At 42.6% G+C, this 16,750-nt stretch overlaps 1 protein-coding gene across 1 annotated transcript; it reads left to right on the top strand.

Annotated features, from left to right (window-relative positions):
- The first annotated feature begins 469 nt into the window (after positions 1-469).
- On the top strand, positions 470-16,253 carry LOC115466934 (brefeldin A-inhibited guanine nucleotide-exchange protein 3-like). Its single transcript, XM_030198525.1, has 6 exons — positions 470-575; positions 3,894-3,996; positions 5,980-6,111; positions 7,575-7,705; positions 10,403-11,621; positions 15,751-16,253. Exons 1-6 carry the CDS (start codon positions 490-492, stop codon positions 15,940-15,942), a joined length of 1,863 nt encoding a protein of 620 aa, XP_030054385.1. The 5' UTR covers positions 470-489; the 3' UTR covers positions 15,943-16,253.
- The last annotated feature ends 497 nt before the right edge of the window (positions 16,254-16,750 follow it).

Raw genomic sequence — 16,750 nt, forward strand, 5'->3', positions numbered from 1 at the left:
GTAATTTTGTTCTTTATAATAGTCTCTACCATTTTGCCCAGCACCGACGTCAGACTCACCGGTCTATAATTTCCCGGATTTCCTCTGGAACCTTTTTAAAAAATCAGCGTTACATTGGCCACCCTCTCTCCTTACAATGAAGTTAATTGACTAATATATAAACTTCGGTCATGTAAGGGGTCATCAATTAAACACAATTTAAATAATTCCCTCCTACTTATCAATTATAATATAAGTATTTTTTGGACCTTCAGAAAGCCAGTCATCAAAAGATATATCAATGGAACCTTTCTTCCCCAATATTAATCATGCATTCTCAGAGGTATGAGATAGGTAATGTAATTATTGCATGTTGTGAGTACGGTTTATCATATGAAGAAAGAAAGATATAAGTGGATTTTGATATATAAGTGTGAAGATATCAGAAACTTAACATTAAAAGTGGACTTCCTCTCCTTAGACATTGGCTATGAAAGTTTGATCAACACAATGCTGAAGGATCTCTTCAAGCTGCTGGTAGCCTGCGTGGCCGAGCCTACAGAGTCCATCTCCAGGGTTGGCTGCTCCTGTATAAGGTAAGGCCATAATACTGTAATCAGCCAGTGGGCAACAAAGCCTGTCTGATATTTGTGTTTATATATTTCTGAATCTGATTCCAGCCTTTTCACTTTCTTTCTAAGGACAGTGTAAGATTTTTTTTATAGGGTTTTTGAAGGCACAGACCTGACGATTAATGCTGAACTGTCTTTGTCTGTCTACACAAAGAACTGAATGTGCTGGCAGTCCATACAAGCAGCAGGGAGTGGAATGGATTGGAGGCAGTCACCTGTGCACTCCTCCTGCTAAGAATCCCTTCTGTGCTACTGCATCTCTTCTCATCCTTCCCCCCCTGTCCATCCAACTGTCTGTCTGGCCCCAAATCTCCTCCTTTCCACCACTGTCTCCTGTTACATTAGTGCCTGGCCCTTTCTGTCCAGCAGTCCCCTATTGGCTTGAGTCCTGGCCTCGTCCTACAACTTACCGCTGTCCCACAAATTACTCCCACTAATTTTGCATCACCCTTTCCCCAAAATCTCAACCCCTTCAGGTGCCCAGTTCACAAAGAGGCATATTTTCAAAGCACTTAGCCTTCCAAAGTTCCATAGGTTTCTATGGAACTTTGGAAGGCTAAGTGCTTTGAAAATATGCCTCAAACTGTGTCACACCCAAAACATATCTCCCAGCAACTGTCCCACCACCCTACATACTACACCACCCACAATAATTACCGTCCTGCAACTGTCCCACCCCCAAAACTAGCCAATTCTACTATCCCACCTCTGCTAACTGCCACACACCCAAAAATACTCCCCAACAACTGCCCCACCACACTGCTCTCACCCCTAAACGCTATTCCTCCAAGTGCCACTCAGCACCCTGTTAACTGCCTCGCCCCCAAATACTACCCCCTCAAATTGCCCCTCCCCAAAAACTACCATCCTGCAAATATCCCCACCCCTAAAACTACCCCTCCAATTGCTCCACCACCTTGCAATGCCCCACATCCAAAAAAAATATTCCTTTAATAACTGCCTCCCACCCTCAAAAAGTACCCTCATGCAACTGCCCCACTTCTAAAAACTTCCCCACAACTGCATCTGCTCTAAGAAATAGCTTCTGTAACTGCTCCACCACCCTGCAAACTAACTCCACAAAAGAGACCTCCTTTCTAGCAAACCACCACAACACCCCCCCAGCTACCCCTCAGACACAACACCTGCAGTGCTTTCACAGAAGTCAAACAATGGAGTAATATGGTCAACAGGACACTTCAAGCACACCAGGAAGAATAGTAATAGTTACATTTAGTTTATTTTATAAAATTTAGTGACTCAACATGGCACCGTGTTTCGGCCAGAGTGCCCACCTCAGGTATGATTTTTTTAAAAAGCCTCACAAGGATGCTAAAAATGGATACAGTCTTTAAAAAGACTATTGAATCTGAAAGCACAAACAGCGCAGTGTGTTGCCGTGATTGCTGTGCTTCCACAGAAAACACGTGTACATATATGCATGCATACACGCAGAGAGGTTCAAAAAGGATATCACAAGCTGTGCTCTGCATGCTTTCCCCACTCGTTTATATATTGAACCTAGTGAGGTCAATATTCAGCCATCAGCGGTGAGCGTTTTGCTGACTGACGACAACATCATTCCCGGATATTCGAAGCCAAGGACCTGTCCAGGCTTAAACTTTGAACATCCAGTTATTTTTAAGCCAGTTAACACATAGCCACTTAAGCCGATATTCAGCACTTAGCAGCCATGGGTTAGCACATAAAGATAGGACACATATCTATGTCCATTAATGCACAAACCCTAGCCGCTTAAATGCTGACTCCTCCCCCAGAACGCCCCCCAAGATAGCCGGCTCTGTGTTTGGTACTAGCCGCGATATTCAGCGGCACTTAGCTGGTTAAATGCCGCTGAATATTTGTGCTAGCCCCAACCAATCGATTTAACCAGTCAGCGGCCAGCTAAATGGCTTTGAATATCAGGCCCAGTAGTTGTCCATGCAGGAAAAAGGGCAAGCAGATGATTTGCTTTAAAATAAAAGTGAATAGTTCAGTCCAGTGGTTCCCCAAACCTGGTCCTGGAGGCACCCCAGCCAGTCAGGTTTTCAGGATACCCACAATCAATATTCATGGGACAGATTTGCATGCCCTGCCTCCACTGTATTCAAATCTTTCTCATGAATATTCATTGTGGATATACTGAAAGCCTGACTGGCTGGGGTGCCTGCAGGACAAGGTTTGGGAACCACTGGCTCAGTCCCTTCCGAAATTAAACTTAACATTGTTTTGCCATGATAAAGACTTCAGTGAATACAGTAGATTGCAAGTTTGTTCTGTTCTGTGGTGCTTCAGCGTGAGTGACTTTTGACCTCACTTATTGGTGATTTATAGACGTGTGGATTATGGGCAGAATATTCCACATGTTTAAACAGCAGCAGCGATCCAAGGAAGGACAAACACAGCAAGAGTTTATCCAAATGTCAACTTTAATGGAAACAGGGCCCAACCTGGCCTAGTCATTGACTTTTGGAATTGGACCAGAGCTTTTTCTGTGCAGGTGTTTATCTGTGAATGTATTGTGGAAACCTACGTGTGACCCCTGACGAAGGTTTTTCCAAAACTTGGCCGGGTTGGTTCCTGTCTCCATTAAAGTTGACATTTGGATATACTCTTGCTGTGTTTGTCCTTCCTTGGATCGCTGCTGCTGTTCGGTTGTCTGTTCTGCTTCTGCAGTACACTGTTTCCTGTTTGTTTCTGTTCATACCAAGCAATATATAAGAGCGTAAGAAGTATCATGCTGGGTCTAGCCATTGGTTCTTCAAGTCCAGAATCCCATCTCTGACAGTGGACAGTCTGGATCACTAGGATCTACCCAGCAGATCCTAGTGGAGAGATCTATCATATGTTGCTCATACCCAGCAGTAAGAGGTGACAGTACCATGTCTCTAATAGCTATTCATGGCCCTGTTCTCTGGAAACTTGTGCAAAGCAGTTTTAAATCCAGCTATGCTACTAGCCGTGACCACATCCTTTGGAACAGTTCCACAGCTTAATTTTGTACTAGTTGAAAAAAATGCTTTATTCCAGTTTCTTTAAAATATACCACTTGTTAGTTTCTTGCAGTGTCCTCTAGTCTGTTCCCTATTAACCTGTCAGTTGTGATTTTATAAACTTTTCATATTTCCCCTCACTCATCAAGCCTTTCTTGATGTATACAAAGACAGTGTACAAAGTTTCTCATATAACCAATTAGTCCTGGTCTCACTTTCTGCCATGTTTCTAAAATGAAATCTCCATTGTTTGTATAGAAATGTAATAGAAGGTTTTATTGGCTCTCAGGTATGTCCTGGTTACGGCTGGGCCTGTGTTTACTGAAGAAATGTGGAGGCTGGCGTGCTGTGCCTTACAGAATGCTTTTTCTGCTACTCTCGAGCCAGTGAAGGTAAAAAAAAATCCCTGAGCTGAAATCTATTCTGTTCTTAAAAATTATTGTCCCAAAATTCACACCAAGCACAGCAGGAATGCTGAATAGAAGAGCTGATGGTATAAAGTCATGGACAACGATTGGACCTAGTAACTTGAACTGTAGTCTCCCCCCCCCCCCCCCCCCCCCTTCCATCCATTCAGCAAGACATGGGGAGCACAGCGTGCAAAAATCATTTATCTAGGATAAAGCTTTGAAAGTTGTCCATCCTGTATGCAAGTAAATTGTGCACAGTATTGCATAATGCGTCTCCTGGAGTAATCTAATTGTGCAGTGGGTTGAGAAGCTGGGAAACTGAGTTCAGATCACACTGTATCTCCTTGTGACTCTGGGCAAGTCACTTAACCCTCCATTGCCCCAGATACAAAAAAAACTTAGATTATGAGCCCACTAGAGTCAAAGAAAGTATGTAAAACACTTTGGTTGTATCTTAAAAAAGGGGTATATCAAATCCATGTTTCCCCTCTTATGATCATTTAGGGGGAAACTTTCCTAAAGACTGGATTAGATTGTGAATGGTTACATTATGAGTAGTTGTGCGTTTCCAAACTGCATGTGTGCTATTTGAATACCAAGCCTCAGTGGGTACTCTTTCCTTAACAGTACTCAGAGTAAAAGGATGCATGTACTTTTCAGTTTGAAAGCTGGTGCAAAATCCACAGATAAAAAGTACCTGGAAACTTTGCAACAATGTGGGTAGTCTGAGAATTGCCCTTGACATCATACCAGTCAAAGTTCAGGGTTCTGTGTGCTAAGCATTTTCCCCATAGATCAGTGCTTATCAATCTTTTTATGGCCATGACCCCATAATAGCAAAAAAAAAAATAGTGACTCCCAACCCCCCCCCCCCCACCCCACTCCTTTCCTAGAAATATGAGGTAAGTTGTTAGTTGAATCTCCTCTCACAATATAGCTTGCTAAAATCTAGCCAGCTTCTTAGTTAAATGAATGGCTACAGAGCATATACCCACCTAATTCCTTATGAGGAAAGGGGTTTTCATATTATATACAGGCACTTATTTTGTGCCTGAGGCAATGGAGGGTTAAGTGAGTTGCCCAGACTTACAAGGATCTGCAGTGGGAATTGAACCCAGTTCACTAGTCGCAAAGTCCACTGCACTAACTACTATATGCTACTCCTCCACAATATAAATAGCTGGAATTTAAAAAATCACCTCTCTAAGAGCTTCAAAAGACCTCAGTCGTGCAGCTCAATGAACTTAGCTCATGTCATCAAGATTTATGCACGACCTACTCCATTGGTCTTTAACAATTAGTCATTGATAATTCTTAAAGCATTTAATTTTAATTGTATTTATTAATGAAAGTAAAAACTTCTCTTTGTCGGCTCGGGTGGATTGTCTGACATGACCCATATTTCGCAAACTGCTTTCTTTGCTGAAGGCTGTATGTTGGCAAGTTGCATCTGGCTATTGAATAGTGGGCATGTCCTTGAGAAAGCAGTTTGCGAAACATGGGTCATGTTGGACAAGCCACCCCTGAGCCAACAAAGAGAAGTTTTTACTTTCATTAATAAATACAATTAAAATTAAATGCTTTAAGAATTATCAGTGACTAATTGTTAAAGACCAATGGAGTAGGTCGTGCATAAATCTTGATGACATGAGCTAAGTTCATTGAGCTGCACGACTGAGGTCTTTTGAAGCTCTTAGAGTGGTGATTTTTTTTAAATTCCAGCTATTTATAGAATATTGTAATTTAGGCATGAACATTATGCCAGCCATAGAGGCACAAATCTGAAGGCTCGCCTAGGGTACCTAATACCCTTTCTTTAGCCCTGATCTAACCCACAAAAACACAACTGCATTGTAGACATCATTCTGCACTACTAGGTTGTGCTGTGCCATCAGACCACCACACTAGGGGGTAGCTTTGCCCTTCTCACTTGCAGTGACAGCTGGATGTCTTGTCTCCCTTTAGAACTTACTGGGCTATTTTCACAGCGGTTCTGAAAACTTTTCCGGGGATGCCTGTGAAGTGAAAGTGGCAGCTCCCTCTCTTTGTCCCAATGCTGAGGTGGAATACTGGAGAATTCGAGCCATGACGCAACAGGTAACCAGCCAGCTGATGCGAGAGATAAAGTAGTACAAGTCAGAGGCCCACACAGAAAACATAGGCTCACAGGTGACATTTTTTTAGAAGAAGAGGGAAGCTCATGAGCAGAACAGTGTTCAAGATCTTAGTACCTTTTTTAAAGTCTCATTTTACTGTAGAGAAAAATTCAAATCAGGAATGACAACATTGTTTAGTTTTCTTGAAAAGAAAATTAACCAATAATAATTGCTTACTTAAAAGTCAATAATGTATTTGAATCATAAGACTCTGATGAAGGCTGAAGAGATAATTTATTTATTGAGACTTAACTGCCTTTATGAAGAGATATGATTAGGCTGTCTCCTGTTTGATTTTTGTATGTTATAACCCTGTCCTGTAGCTAAATTCTGCATGGTGTCTGGAAAAAAACATGACCCTCAACATTTTTCCAAATAACTTCAAAACATCCTACTGCAGCAGAAACTTCTGCTTGAAATTCGAGTACTTTTATTTTTCAACAGGATGGAGCTCCAGTGCATTGAGCTTGCAAAACAGTTGAGCGCTTAATTAATGAAACCCCAGAATTCATTGAGCCAACAGCTCAACGATGTTGAAGACTTTGTTTATGTGTCAAGGTTGAAGGAGGACATTTTAAACACAGATTATGAATTAATTATGAAAAAACTATTATACTAATGTATTTTCAAAGGTCATGCTATCCCCCCTGTTTACTGAGCTGCGCTAGCGGCTGCCTCGCGGCAATGCCGGCACAACCCCTTCAAAGTAAATGGGCTGTGTTGGCCTTAACACATGACAGCCGCTAGTGCAGCTCAGTAAGCAGGGGAGTAAACGTGTAAACAATTGCAAAGTATTTTGAAAATAATGTAAAGAGTTCCGTTTTTTTCCAGACACTGTGTAAATTTTTCAGAATTATCCAGCACAAGACTAGAAACACTATGAAGGCAACAAACTGGGTCTTCAGCTGAGTGGAAAGTTCTAGTAAAATAACTTCTCTTAGTAATACTGTTTTGGTTTATAGTAGAAAGTTCACATGGGCATGTACTTGCCCATACCTTTTCTACAAAAGATCACAACTTAAAAATCACCAATCGGGTAAAATTTAGCCTTGGCTTTTGGTGTGCATTGTATTGTGTCATTAGACCTGTGGAGTAGGTATTTCCTGTAGGTAGTTTTTTTTTGTTTGTTTGTTTGTTTTAATTCCAAGAAACTTTATTATTTTTTTTAAAGAACAATGAAAAAAAAACAATAGGTTACATGTCCGTAGGTAGTTCTGAGAGGTGTTATGAAATCACTTACAATATATGTACAGTTGTACTTAGCACTGTGCTGGAGTGCCAGTGTGCTTCTCTCTCTCTTTGTTTTTCCTCATATTGCAGCCAGTCATTATGGAATATGGTATTTGCTGTCCATCTTCTGTGGTACTCAATGAATGCAGGTATTGAACTGCTTATGCTTTTCAGGTATTCATGTTGGATACCCAGTGCTCGCCAAAGACGCCAAACAATAAAGAAGGCTTTGAACATGCTCAGTTCTGTGTGCTCATCATTGATCTGCCTCCTGATGAAAAACCCAATGGACACACCCAGAAAAGGTAAACTAATGTGCCAGATGAGCTACGAGTGGCAAAGTGGAGAACTCTGTGACACTGTCATAGCTCATGTGTCTCTTCCACCTGTGCCCTCTTAAATGGTTATTAAGACGCAGTGGCATCGTGAACACAAGTTATGACTCTCAGAGCTGCCGTGCTTGAAACTCCACGTGGAAAGGAGGGTTGGGAGTAGGGTTATGAATGGGTTATAAATGGTAGGAATGAAGGGGGAGAGGGATGAGCACCAAACAGGACAAATGACACTCCTGCCCTCTGCAGTCCGTCCCCCCTCTCCCTTAATTCTGTGTCTTCCTCTCTTGCCTCTTTATTTAGCAATGTGCATAGCTAGCTCCCTTTCATTTTTACAGCCAGCGGAGCAGACAGCACTGGACTTCCGTAGCACACGGTGTCTTCTGTTCCTTTGTAAGTTTCTCACCCAGTGTAAGAAATAACTTCCCAGTATAGGACCTTAGCACCATGGGAGTTTTGTATTCGTTATAGTCATGAGAACATCTTGTATATCATGGCTGTCAACTGGATGCATGGAGACTTCTATTCTTTCCAAGGCATATGGACACCATTGTTAAATGACCTTCAGAAAATGCCATATGTCACATGTGATGTTTGATGTAAGTTGCCTGAAGACCACTGCTAAACAAAAACATAGTTATACATTTTGAATTACACAGCAGTCATGGCTGTTCTTCTCAGATGGCCAATGGGCACTCTGCTTGAGCACATCGAAGGGTGTTCCTGTTACTTATCAGTGGAATGTTTTTCAGTGACTGCACCTGCTAAAACAACACTTCTGCTCATGGTGGTTCTGTTTATGATCTGTTTTCTAACCTTTGCATGTTCAAATCGTATCTGCAGGCAATCATGATATTTAATGGTGTGGGGTTTCTTCTCTCCCTCTCTTTACTAACGCTGCACTATATGACAGGAAGCTGGGGTAAGGGGATTCTTCTTTTTCATAAGTTATTTTGAAAGTTGCAGTTTCAGCTTGTTATTTACCAGCAGCTGTAAATAAAAAGATGAAAATGCTATATGGGACAGCTTTTCTGGCAGTGAAGAGGTGGTTCCAAGTCTGCATATGTCCCCCGTTATTTTTACAGAAAACAAAATGCGCAAAGATGGATAACTAACTTTTAGAGAAAAAAATGACAAAGTTTGAGGTGTGGATTTGAGAACATTATGGTACTATTTGGATAGTGTCATGGCGATCCAGGGGTGGAGCATAGGCGAAGCCAGAGACTATCCGGGCACTATTGATATCCAGTGCTGTTATCCAGATAACTACTATCCAAGCAAATAGGATCAGATTAATTTCAATCCTGACTTGTCTGGATAGCTTTCTAGGTATCAGCGTTCAATACTGGCGGTATCTGGATAACTCGAGCAGCTGCCTCAGACCCAGATATTGAGCTTATGTAGCCGGATATAGCCCAATAACTCTAGGGACTGGGACAGATAAGTCAAAATAGTAAACTTTATTACAGACTCGACACAGATCTGTGTTTCGGCCACAGTCCTGCCTCAGGAGTCTTGATAAAGACCTTTTGGACTTGGATTCGCCGCACCGTATGAATACGTCTCCAGGGTGATCTTCCTAGCTGTATCTATATAAGAACAAGTTATACGAGTTCCTTAAGGACAAATAGATCAATAGCTATAACAGTTTGCTTTGATTTTAGGTATTAATCCAGGGAGAGTCTTTTTCTGGAATAATAAGACAATCTGCTAAAAAAAACAAATTTAGCAGTAATGAACTGGAATTCTTTCTGCTTTGCCCTCCAGTTGTATAGAGCAGTGGTTTTCAACCCAGTCCTCAGGGACCACCTGACCAGTTGGGTTTTCAATGAATATGCACTTCTTCCATTGCATACTAATATCTCTCATTCATATTCATTGTGGGTATCCTGAAAACCCAGAGAGCTGGGTTGAAAACCACTGCTACAGAGAACAGTCATAGAGGCAGCTAAGGAAGGTTGAGCACAGCAGAGTTTTGGTCTTCCTGCTGTTACTTCCAGTGTGGAAGTTAGATAAGCCAAAAGCCAAATGTACTGTACAGCAATTAACACTGTGGCTGACATTTATCTTTAAAAGAAGGCAAGGCTGAAAATAAATCCTAGCAGTGTCAAAAGACTCAATGGGCCAATTGCTCTTTACCTGCCTTCACATATTACATCACTGTCCTCAGGCATCTAAGGTTTCTGTAATATTTTTCTTTCATATGACCATGCTTTTAAAGAAAACTGCACTGCTGCCAAACTGAACTTACCAGAAGTATAAATTTGTAATTTTGAGGGAAAAAAAAGAATGATTCTTTGCTCACCATTGCTTTCCTATTATTTTAAAAGTTAAAATGGTGGGTCTTCTATTGATTCAGCTGTATAGTAAATATACTTTTCTTCCTAATTATTTTTGGTTACCTCCAACTGTGAATATCACTGTGGTGTCTGTACTTGAATCAGAATATAACCAAAAAGAGAAAGCTGGAGGATATCGACTACAGATCACCTTGAAGCCCCAAATTATTTTTGCACATTCATTTTCATATGCAGTCAGGGCTGAATACCTCTGAAGAGCACTGAGTATAGATCACAGGCTTTAAGATGTGATTTTTTTTCTGTTTTTTTAAAGTATCCTTTTAAGAGCATTGGCTGTATTTAGACTCTTGTTTTTTAATTTTCTCTTAAGTATCCCTTTTAGGACAATAGTAGTCAGCTTGTTGTCTCATCAAGTGCTGCTTCAGAATTTATACGATATTTTGCTGGAAGAGTTTGTGAAAGGGCCCTCTCAGTTGGAGGAGAAGACAACTCAAGTGCAAGACTCCAAGCCTGCTGGTTTCCTCAGATATATCTCCATGCAGAACTTGGCTCTTATCTTTGACCTGCTGCTGGATTCCTATCGGACAGCCAGAGAGTTTGACACCAGGCCTGGACTAAAGTGCCTGCTGATGAAAGTTTCTGGTATTGGAGGAGCTGCCAACCTATACCGCCAATCAGTCATGAGCTTCAATATTTACTTCCAGGCCTTGATCTGTGCCCTTCTGACCAATCAGGAGAACATTACATCTGAGCAGGTAAAGAAAATCCTTTTTGAGGATGACGACAGAAGTACGGACTCCTCTCAACAGTGTTCTTCAGAAGATGAAGACATTTTTGAGGAGACAGCTCAAGTCAGCCCTCCAAGAGGGAAAGAAAAAAGGCACTGGAGGGCCAGAATACCATCTCTGAGTGGCCAACCAGTCAGCAATGCTGATCGGGCTTGGTTGGTCAAAAGGCTGCACAAACTGTGCATGGAGCTATGTAATAACTATATCCAAATGCATCTGGACCTCGAGAGCAGTGCAGAGGGACTCCCAGTTCTTAAAGGAGACCATTTTTTAATCCTACCATCATTTCAATCTGACATCTCTACTCCCTCAACAGGAGGGTTTTCTGGGAAAGGTACACCATCTGAAGATGACCGAAGTCAAGCTAAAGATTATCTTGCAGAGAACTCAACATCCAAAGTTGTAATTGGAGGGGTGGTGCCGCCACCAAGTCCTAAAATTGAAAAGAAGGACCAAAGCAGGAAAAAAGAATGGTGGGAGAGTGCTGGCAACAAAATCTATACCATGGCCACTGACAAAACCATCTCAAAACTGATGACCGAGTACAAAAAGAGGAAACAGCAACACAACCTTTCCACATTTGTTAAAGATACCAAAGTGGATAAAAAAGGGGAGTCGACATGTTCAAGAGGGCAGGATTCTCCTGTCCCCCAACGACCTCAACATCTGGTAGACCAAGGTCAGATGAGGCATTCCTTCAGTGCAGGCCCAGAAATTCTGCGGCAGGAAAAGCGGCCTCGCTCTGGTTCTACAGTCAGCACGCACAACATTTCTGTACGGGATGCTGAGGCACAGATACAGGTATGGCACATTCTGTAAATGTATGAAGGAAACAGGACACACATGTTTGGAAAGCAAACGGATCCATATTTAAACTCTGTGGTCAGCATTTAAACATTTTCCCAGATATTCTGCACAAGCAGCTATCCAGGTAAAACTGCAGTATTCTGCACTGTTGTCTGGACATTTAAGACAGCAATTTTTCTGTCTTCTGTCTGGATAGATTTTCAGGTAGCAGCGCTGAACATCACTACTATCAGGATAATATTCCACTCTATCCCCGGACTATCTGGATAGTGCCAGGGTGGTCTACGATTTTCAGTGGCATTATACAGATAATGCCACCGAGTATTGATGGATGGCCCTAGTCAATGGCTCTTATTTAGCAGGTGTTGCTACCACTGTTCCCTCTAAGCTGAGTGGGAGTCCTCCACCTACAGTCCTGCCAGTAGGGGGTGCTGTTTCACCATCACATTTTCAGTAGTGAATGGCAGGCAAGTTCTGCAGGACTCCTTGGAACCTGCCTATCTTTAGCCATCGAAAACAATATTGAAGCACCTCCTCCCACTAGCAGCAATGCAGTTGGAGAACACCCGCTCAGCTTAGAGAGAGCAGTGGTTGCTACCCAGATAAGCTAGTGGCCCAACATTGAAAAACACTTTCATTTCTCAAGATTTAATTTTAAATTTTTCTTAGGGGATGTGCTTAGTGTCTTGATCTGCAATCTTCACACCCTTGTGCATTTTTCACATTCTGCTGTCTAAAATATACAAGTTAGAATGTATCAAAGTAGGATTTTATTTTCACCCACTGATCTAACAGCATAGTTTACCCTTTAATTAGAAAGAATAATTATAGAAATATTCAATAAGTAGTATGAATAAGAAACCAAAAAGTGTTGATTGCATCCCAAATATTTCTGACCAGTGGCATAGCTACGTGGGGCCAGTGGGGCCTGGGCCACTGTAAATTTGGCCCTGGACCCCCCTACCGACGACCCTCTCGACCACCCCTCCCGCCGCCAACCCTCCGTTGCCATGGGCTACCTTTGCTGGCAGGGGACCCCCAACCCCCGGTGCAAGACTTAGTTCTGTTTCTGTGAGTCTGCCATCCTGCCATCCTGCATGTACAACGTGCAGGACATCAGACTCAGAAACAGAATGAAGCCTTGCGCCGGAAGAAGAGGACCTCGGTTGGCAGGGATTGGGGTCCCCCGCCAGCAAAGGTAGATGGCGGCAGGGGAGGGTTGGCGGCGGGAGGGGGGGGTCGAGAGGGTCGGCGGGGGGGGGCTAAAATGTGCCCCCTCACCTCGGGCTCTGGACCCCCCTCCCGCCGAAGTCTGGCTACGCCCCTGTTTCTGATTAAAGGTACTATCAGCCTGCTGGCTTCTCCATGCCCAACTTGACTGACAGATCATCCAGCCCCAGCAGGTCCTTACCACCCCCCTCACCCCCACCCTCACCCCCACCCTCACAAATAAAGTGAACTCAAATTTAAAATGGGAGGGAGGTATAATTACTACTACTACTATTTAACATTTCTAAAGCGCTACCAGGGTTACGCAGCGCTGTACAATTTAACAAAGAAGGACAGTCCCTGCTCAAGGAGCTTACAATCTAAAGGACAAAAGTGCAGTCAATCAAATTGGGGCAGTCCAGATTTCCTGGATAGAGGTACAATGGTTAGGTGCCGAAGGCGACATCGAAGAGGTGGGCTTTGAGCAAGGATTTGAAGATGGGCAGGGAGGGGGCTTGGCGTATGGGCTCAAGGAGCTTATTCCAAGCATAGGGTGAGGCGAGGCAGAAAGGGCCCAGGTGCAGAAAAAGTTTTTGGTCTCTACTCCAGTATACATGTGTAAAACAAATACAGCATGTCATCTTGCTAACACCATCTCTTTGATTTGCCGCCGCAAGTACAGAGAGGCTTATGAAGATCAATGGAAAATGGCAGGTAGGTCCTGGAAGAAAACCTATTTAAGTCTGCTATAGACCTGGGTCAGAGGAGAAGATGGATTTTTCAACAGGACAATGATCCTAAAGCATAAGTACATAAGTAATGCCACACTGGGAAAGACCAAGGGTCCATCAAGCCCAGCATCCTGTCCACGACAGCGGCCAATCCAGGCCAAGGGCACCTGGCAAGCTTCCCAAACATATAAACATTCTATACATGTTATTCCTGGAATTGTGGATTTTTCCCAAGTCCATTTAGTAGTGGTTTATGGACTTGTCCTCTAGGAAACCGTCTAACCCCTTTTTAAACTCTGCTAAGCTAACCGCCTTCACCACATTCTCCGGCAACGAATTCCAGAGTTTAATTACACGTTGGGTGAAGAAAAATGTTCTCCGATTTGTTTTAAATTTACTACACTGTAGTTTCATCGCATGCCCCTAGTCCTAGTATTTTTGGAAAGCGTGAACAGACGCTTCACATCCACCTGTTCCACGCCACTCAGTATTTTATATACCTCTATCATGTCTCCCCTCAGCCATCTCTTCTCCAAGCTGAAAAGCCCTAGCCTCCTTAGTCTTTCTTCATAGGGAAGTCGTCCCATCCCTGCTATCATTTTAGTCGCCCTTCGCTGCACCTTTTCCAATTCTACTATATCTTTCTTGAGATGCGGTGATCAGAATTGAACACAATACTGAAGGTGCAGTCGCACCATGGAACGATACAACCGCATTATGACATCCTCACACCTGTTTTCTATACCTTTCCTAATAATACCCAACATTCTATTCACTTTCCTAGCCGCAGCAGCACACTGAGCAGAAGGTTTCAGTGTATTATCGACGATGACGACGACACCCAGATCCCTTTCTTGGTCCGTAACTCCTAATGTGGAACCTTGCATGACGTAGGTATAATTCGGGTTCTTTTTTCCCACATGCATCACATTGCACTTGCTCACATTAAACGTCATCTGCCATTTAGCTGCCAAGTCTCCCAGTTTCGTAAGGTCCTCTTGTAATTTTTCACAATCCTGTCGCGAGTTAACGACTTTGAATAACTTTGTGTCATCAGCAAATTTAATTACCTCGCTAGTTACTCCTATCATTATAAATATATTAAAAAGCAGCGGTCCTAGCACAGACCCCTGAGGAACCCCACAAACTACCCTTCTCCATTGTGAATACTGCCCGTTTAAGCCCAATCTCTGTTTCCTATCCTTCAACCAGTTTTTAATCCACAATAGGACATTTCCTCCTATCCCATGACCCTCCAATTTCCTCTGTAGCTTTTCATGAGGTTGTGACTCAGCAAGAAAAAAGTGAATGACCCAATCAAATCCTAGAACTTAAATCTGTAGGAAATCCATAGCAAGACTTTTGAACAGTGCAGACCACAAATGATCCATAACCCAACTTGAAAGAGTTTGAGCTATTCTGCCAAAAAGAATGTTTATAAAAGGTCAGTGAAGCAAATGCTGACACATTTTGAATTATATATTTTAGACAGGAGAATGAACAATGTTATAAGGGTGTGAAAAACCTTTGCAATGTACTGTATATAACAGTGAACTACATAGGGCAACTTGCACACTGATTCTGAACTGCTGCATTTTTAGTGTTCAGTGCTGTGTTGTTTTTAGGGTCCAGAGAGTTTAAAGAACCAGACTGGATAGTAATGTTGCATTATTCAACAAAATGTGACTACTTCCAAAAAAAAAAGTTCGTGAGTAGCCCTGAAAGAGACCAGTATTATATGCCTTTTGGGCTCTCATCTTCCCCTTCATCAGGCTCTATTATACCTCCTCAGCCCTCCATTTTAGGTGCACAGCAAGTATATTAACCTAATTGATTATTAGTTAATGGCAGTGTGTTTTTTCTAGCAAAAAAGGTGCCGGTACTTAAATGTCAGGCTACCCTTCAGGGGTGGGGTGAATACTGAAGGACCCACCCCATAATAGCCAGGCCCCCTACAACCAGTCACAGAATCTAAGACAAAGCAGAATTGATGTGTAGAGCCTGAGCTCTTTCATTTAAACTTGGGGACCATGGGTTTGTGAATGCTGAGGATAGGAACTAGCCATTCCTGTTTCTGGATTCTTATGATGGCCACAAACTCAACTGTCAACTGTTTTAGGGTAGCAAGGGGATGAACGAACAGACTCTATTTATTTTTCACCCCTTCATTTTTGTTCCTTTAGGCATGGACCGACATGGTGTTGACGGTTCTCAATCAGATCCAGATCCTGCCAGACCAGATGTTTACAGCTCTGCAGCCAGCTGTGTTTCCCTGTATCAGTCAGTTGACCTGTCATGTGACTGACGTCCGTGTTCGTCAGGCTGTGAGAGAATGGCTGGGCAGAATTGGCAGAATATATGATATTATTGTATAAGAACAATATTAAGGCTTAATTTCTGGAGCCAAATGAGATACCGCTATTGTAATTTCTTTAGTATTTTGCTACTGGGAGGGATTATACCTACAGTAACAGTGGTGTCAGTGTCTGCAAAACTATAGCTTCACTTTATGTGAATCTGGGTTCTGTAACTGCTTACTCAGTGCATTCCGGTGTCTGTGTTCTTGGCTTTCCTACTCAGAAAGGGGGAATATGAACATACTGGGAACTGAAATTAAAAATCTGGCTTTGACCTGAAGCCATATACATAACTACTACTACTACTACTAATCATTTCTATAGCGCTACTAGATGTACGCAGCGCTGTCAACACTCTATGCAGGTACTTTCTCTGTCCCTAGAGGGCTCACAATCTCAGTTGTTTTTTGTACCTGGGGCAATCAGCGTTAAAAGTGACTTGCCCAAGGTCACAAGGAGCTGTACTGGGAATCGAACCCAGGTTGCCAGGATGAAAGCCCACTGCACTAGCCATTTAGACCATTCCTTCCTTAAACTGGAGTCAACAGAACTATAGATTTCAGCAGCTACAATTCCACAAGTCTGGAAGTCCCCGATGGTAATAGGCCCATCATTTCCATAGGTCAGAGCTCTGGCATGTTCCTTCTACCTTTGGCAAAGGGAATGTGATCCTTCATTTCATCTTTAAATTATGACTTGTCTCAGTACTCCTTGAAGGTTCCAAAGTAATATTAATGCTACCCGCCTTGTTTGTCTGATGTAATTTGAAAACACACATACACACAAGTATAACTTTGAAGGAAGCAATCAGCCTTATTTTGAAAGT

The sequence above is a fragment of the Microcaecilia unicolor genome, chromosome 3 (assembly GCF_901765095.1).
Source record: "Microcaecilia unicolor chromosome 3, aMicUni1.1, whole genome shotgun sequence".
Taxonomy (NCBI): domain Eukaryota; kingdom Metazoa; phylum Chordata; class Amphibia; order Gymnophiona; family Siphonopidae; genus Microcaecilia; species Microcaecilia unicolor.

Bases quoted from the DNA above. Each gene is read 5' to 3' on its own strand.
- LOC115466934 (XM_030198525.1), top strand. From the start codon at position 490: ATGCTGAAGGATCTCTTCAAGCTGCTGGTAGCCTGCGTGGCCGAGCCT. The intron at 3,997-5,979 runs GTAAAAAAAAAT...GTCTCCCTTTAG, and splicing joins CTACTCTCGAGCCAGTGAAG to AACTTACTGGGCTATTTTCA. The intron at 6,112-7,574 runs GTAACCAGCCAG...TATGCTTTTCAG, and splicing joins TTCGAGCCATGACGCAACAG to GTATTCATGTTGGATACCCA.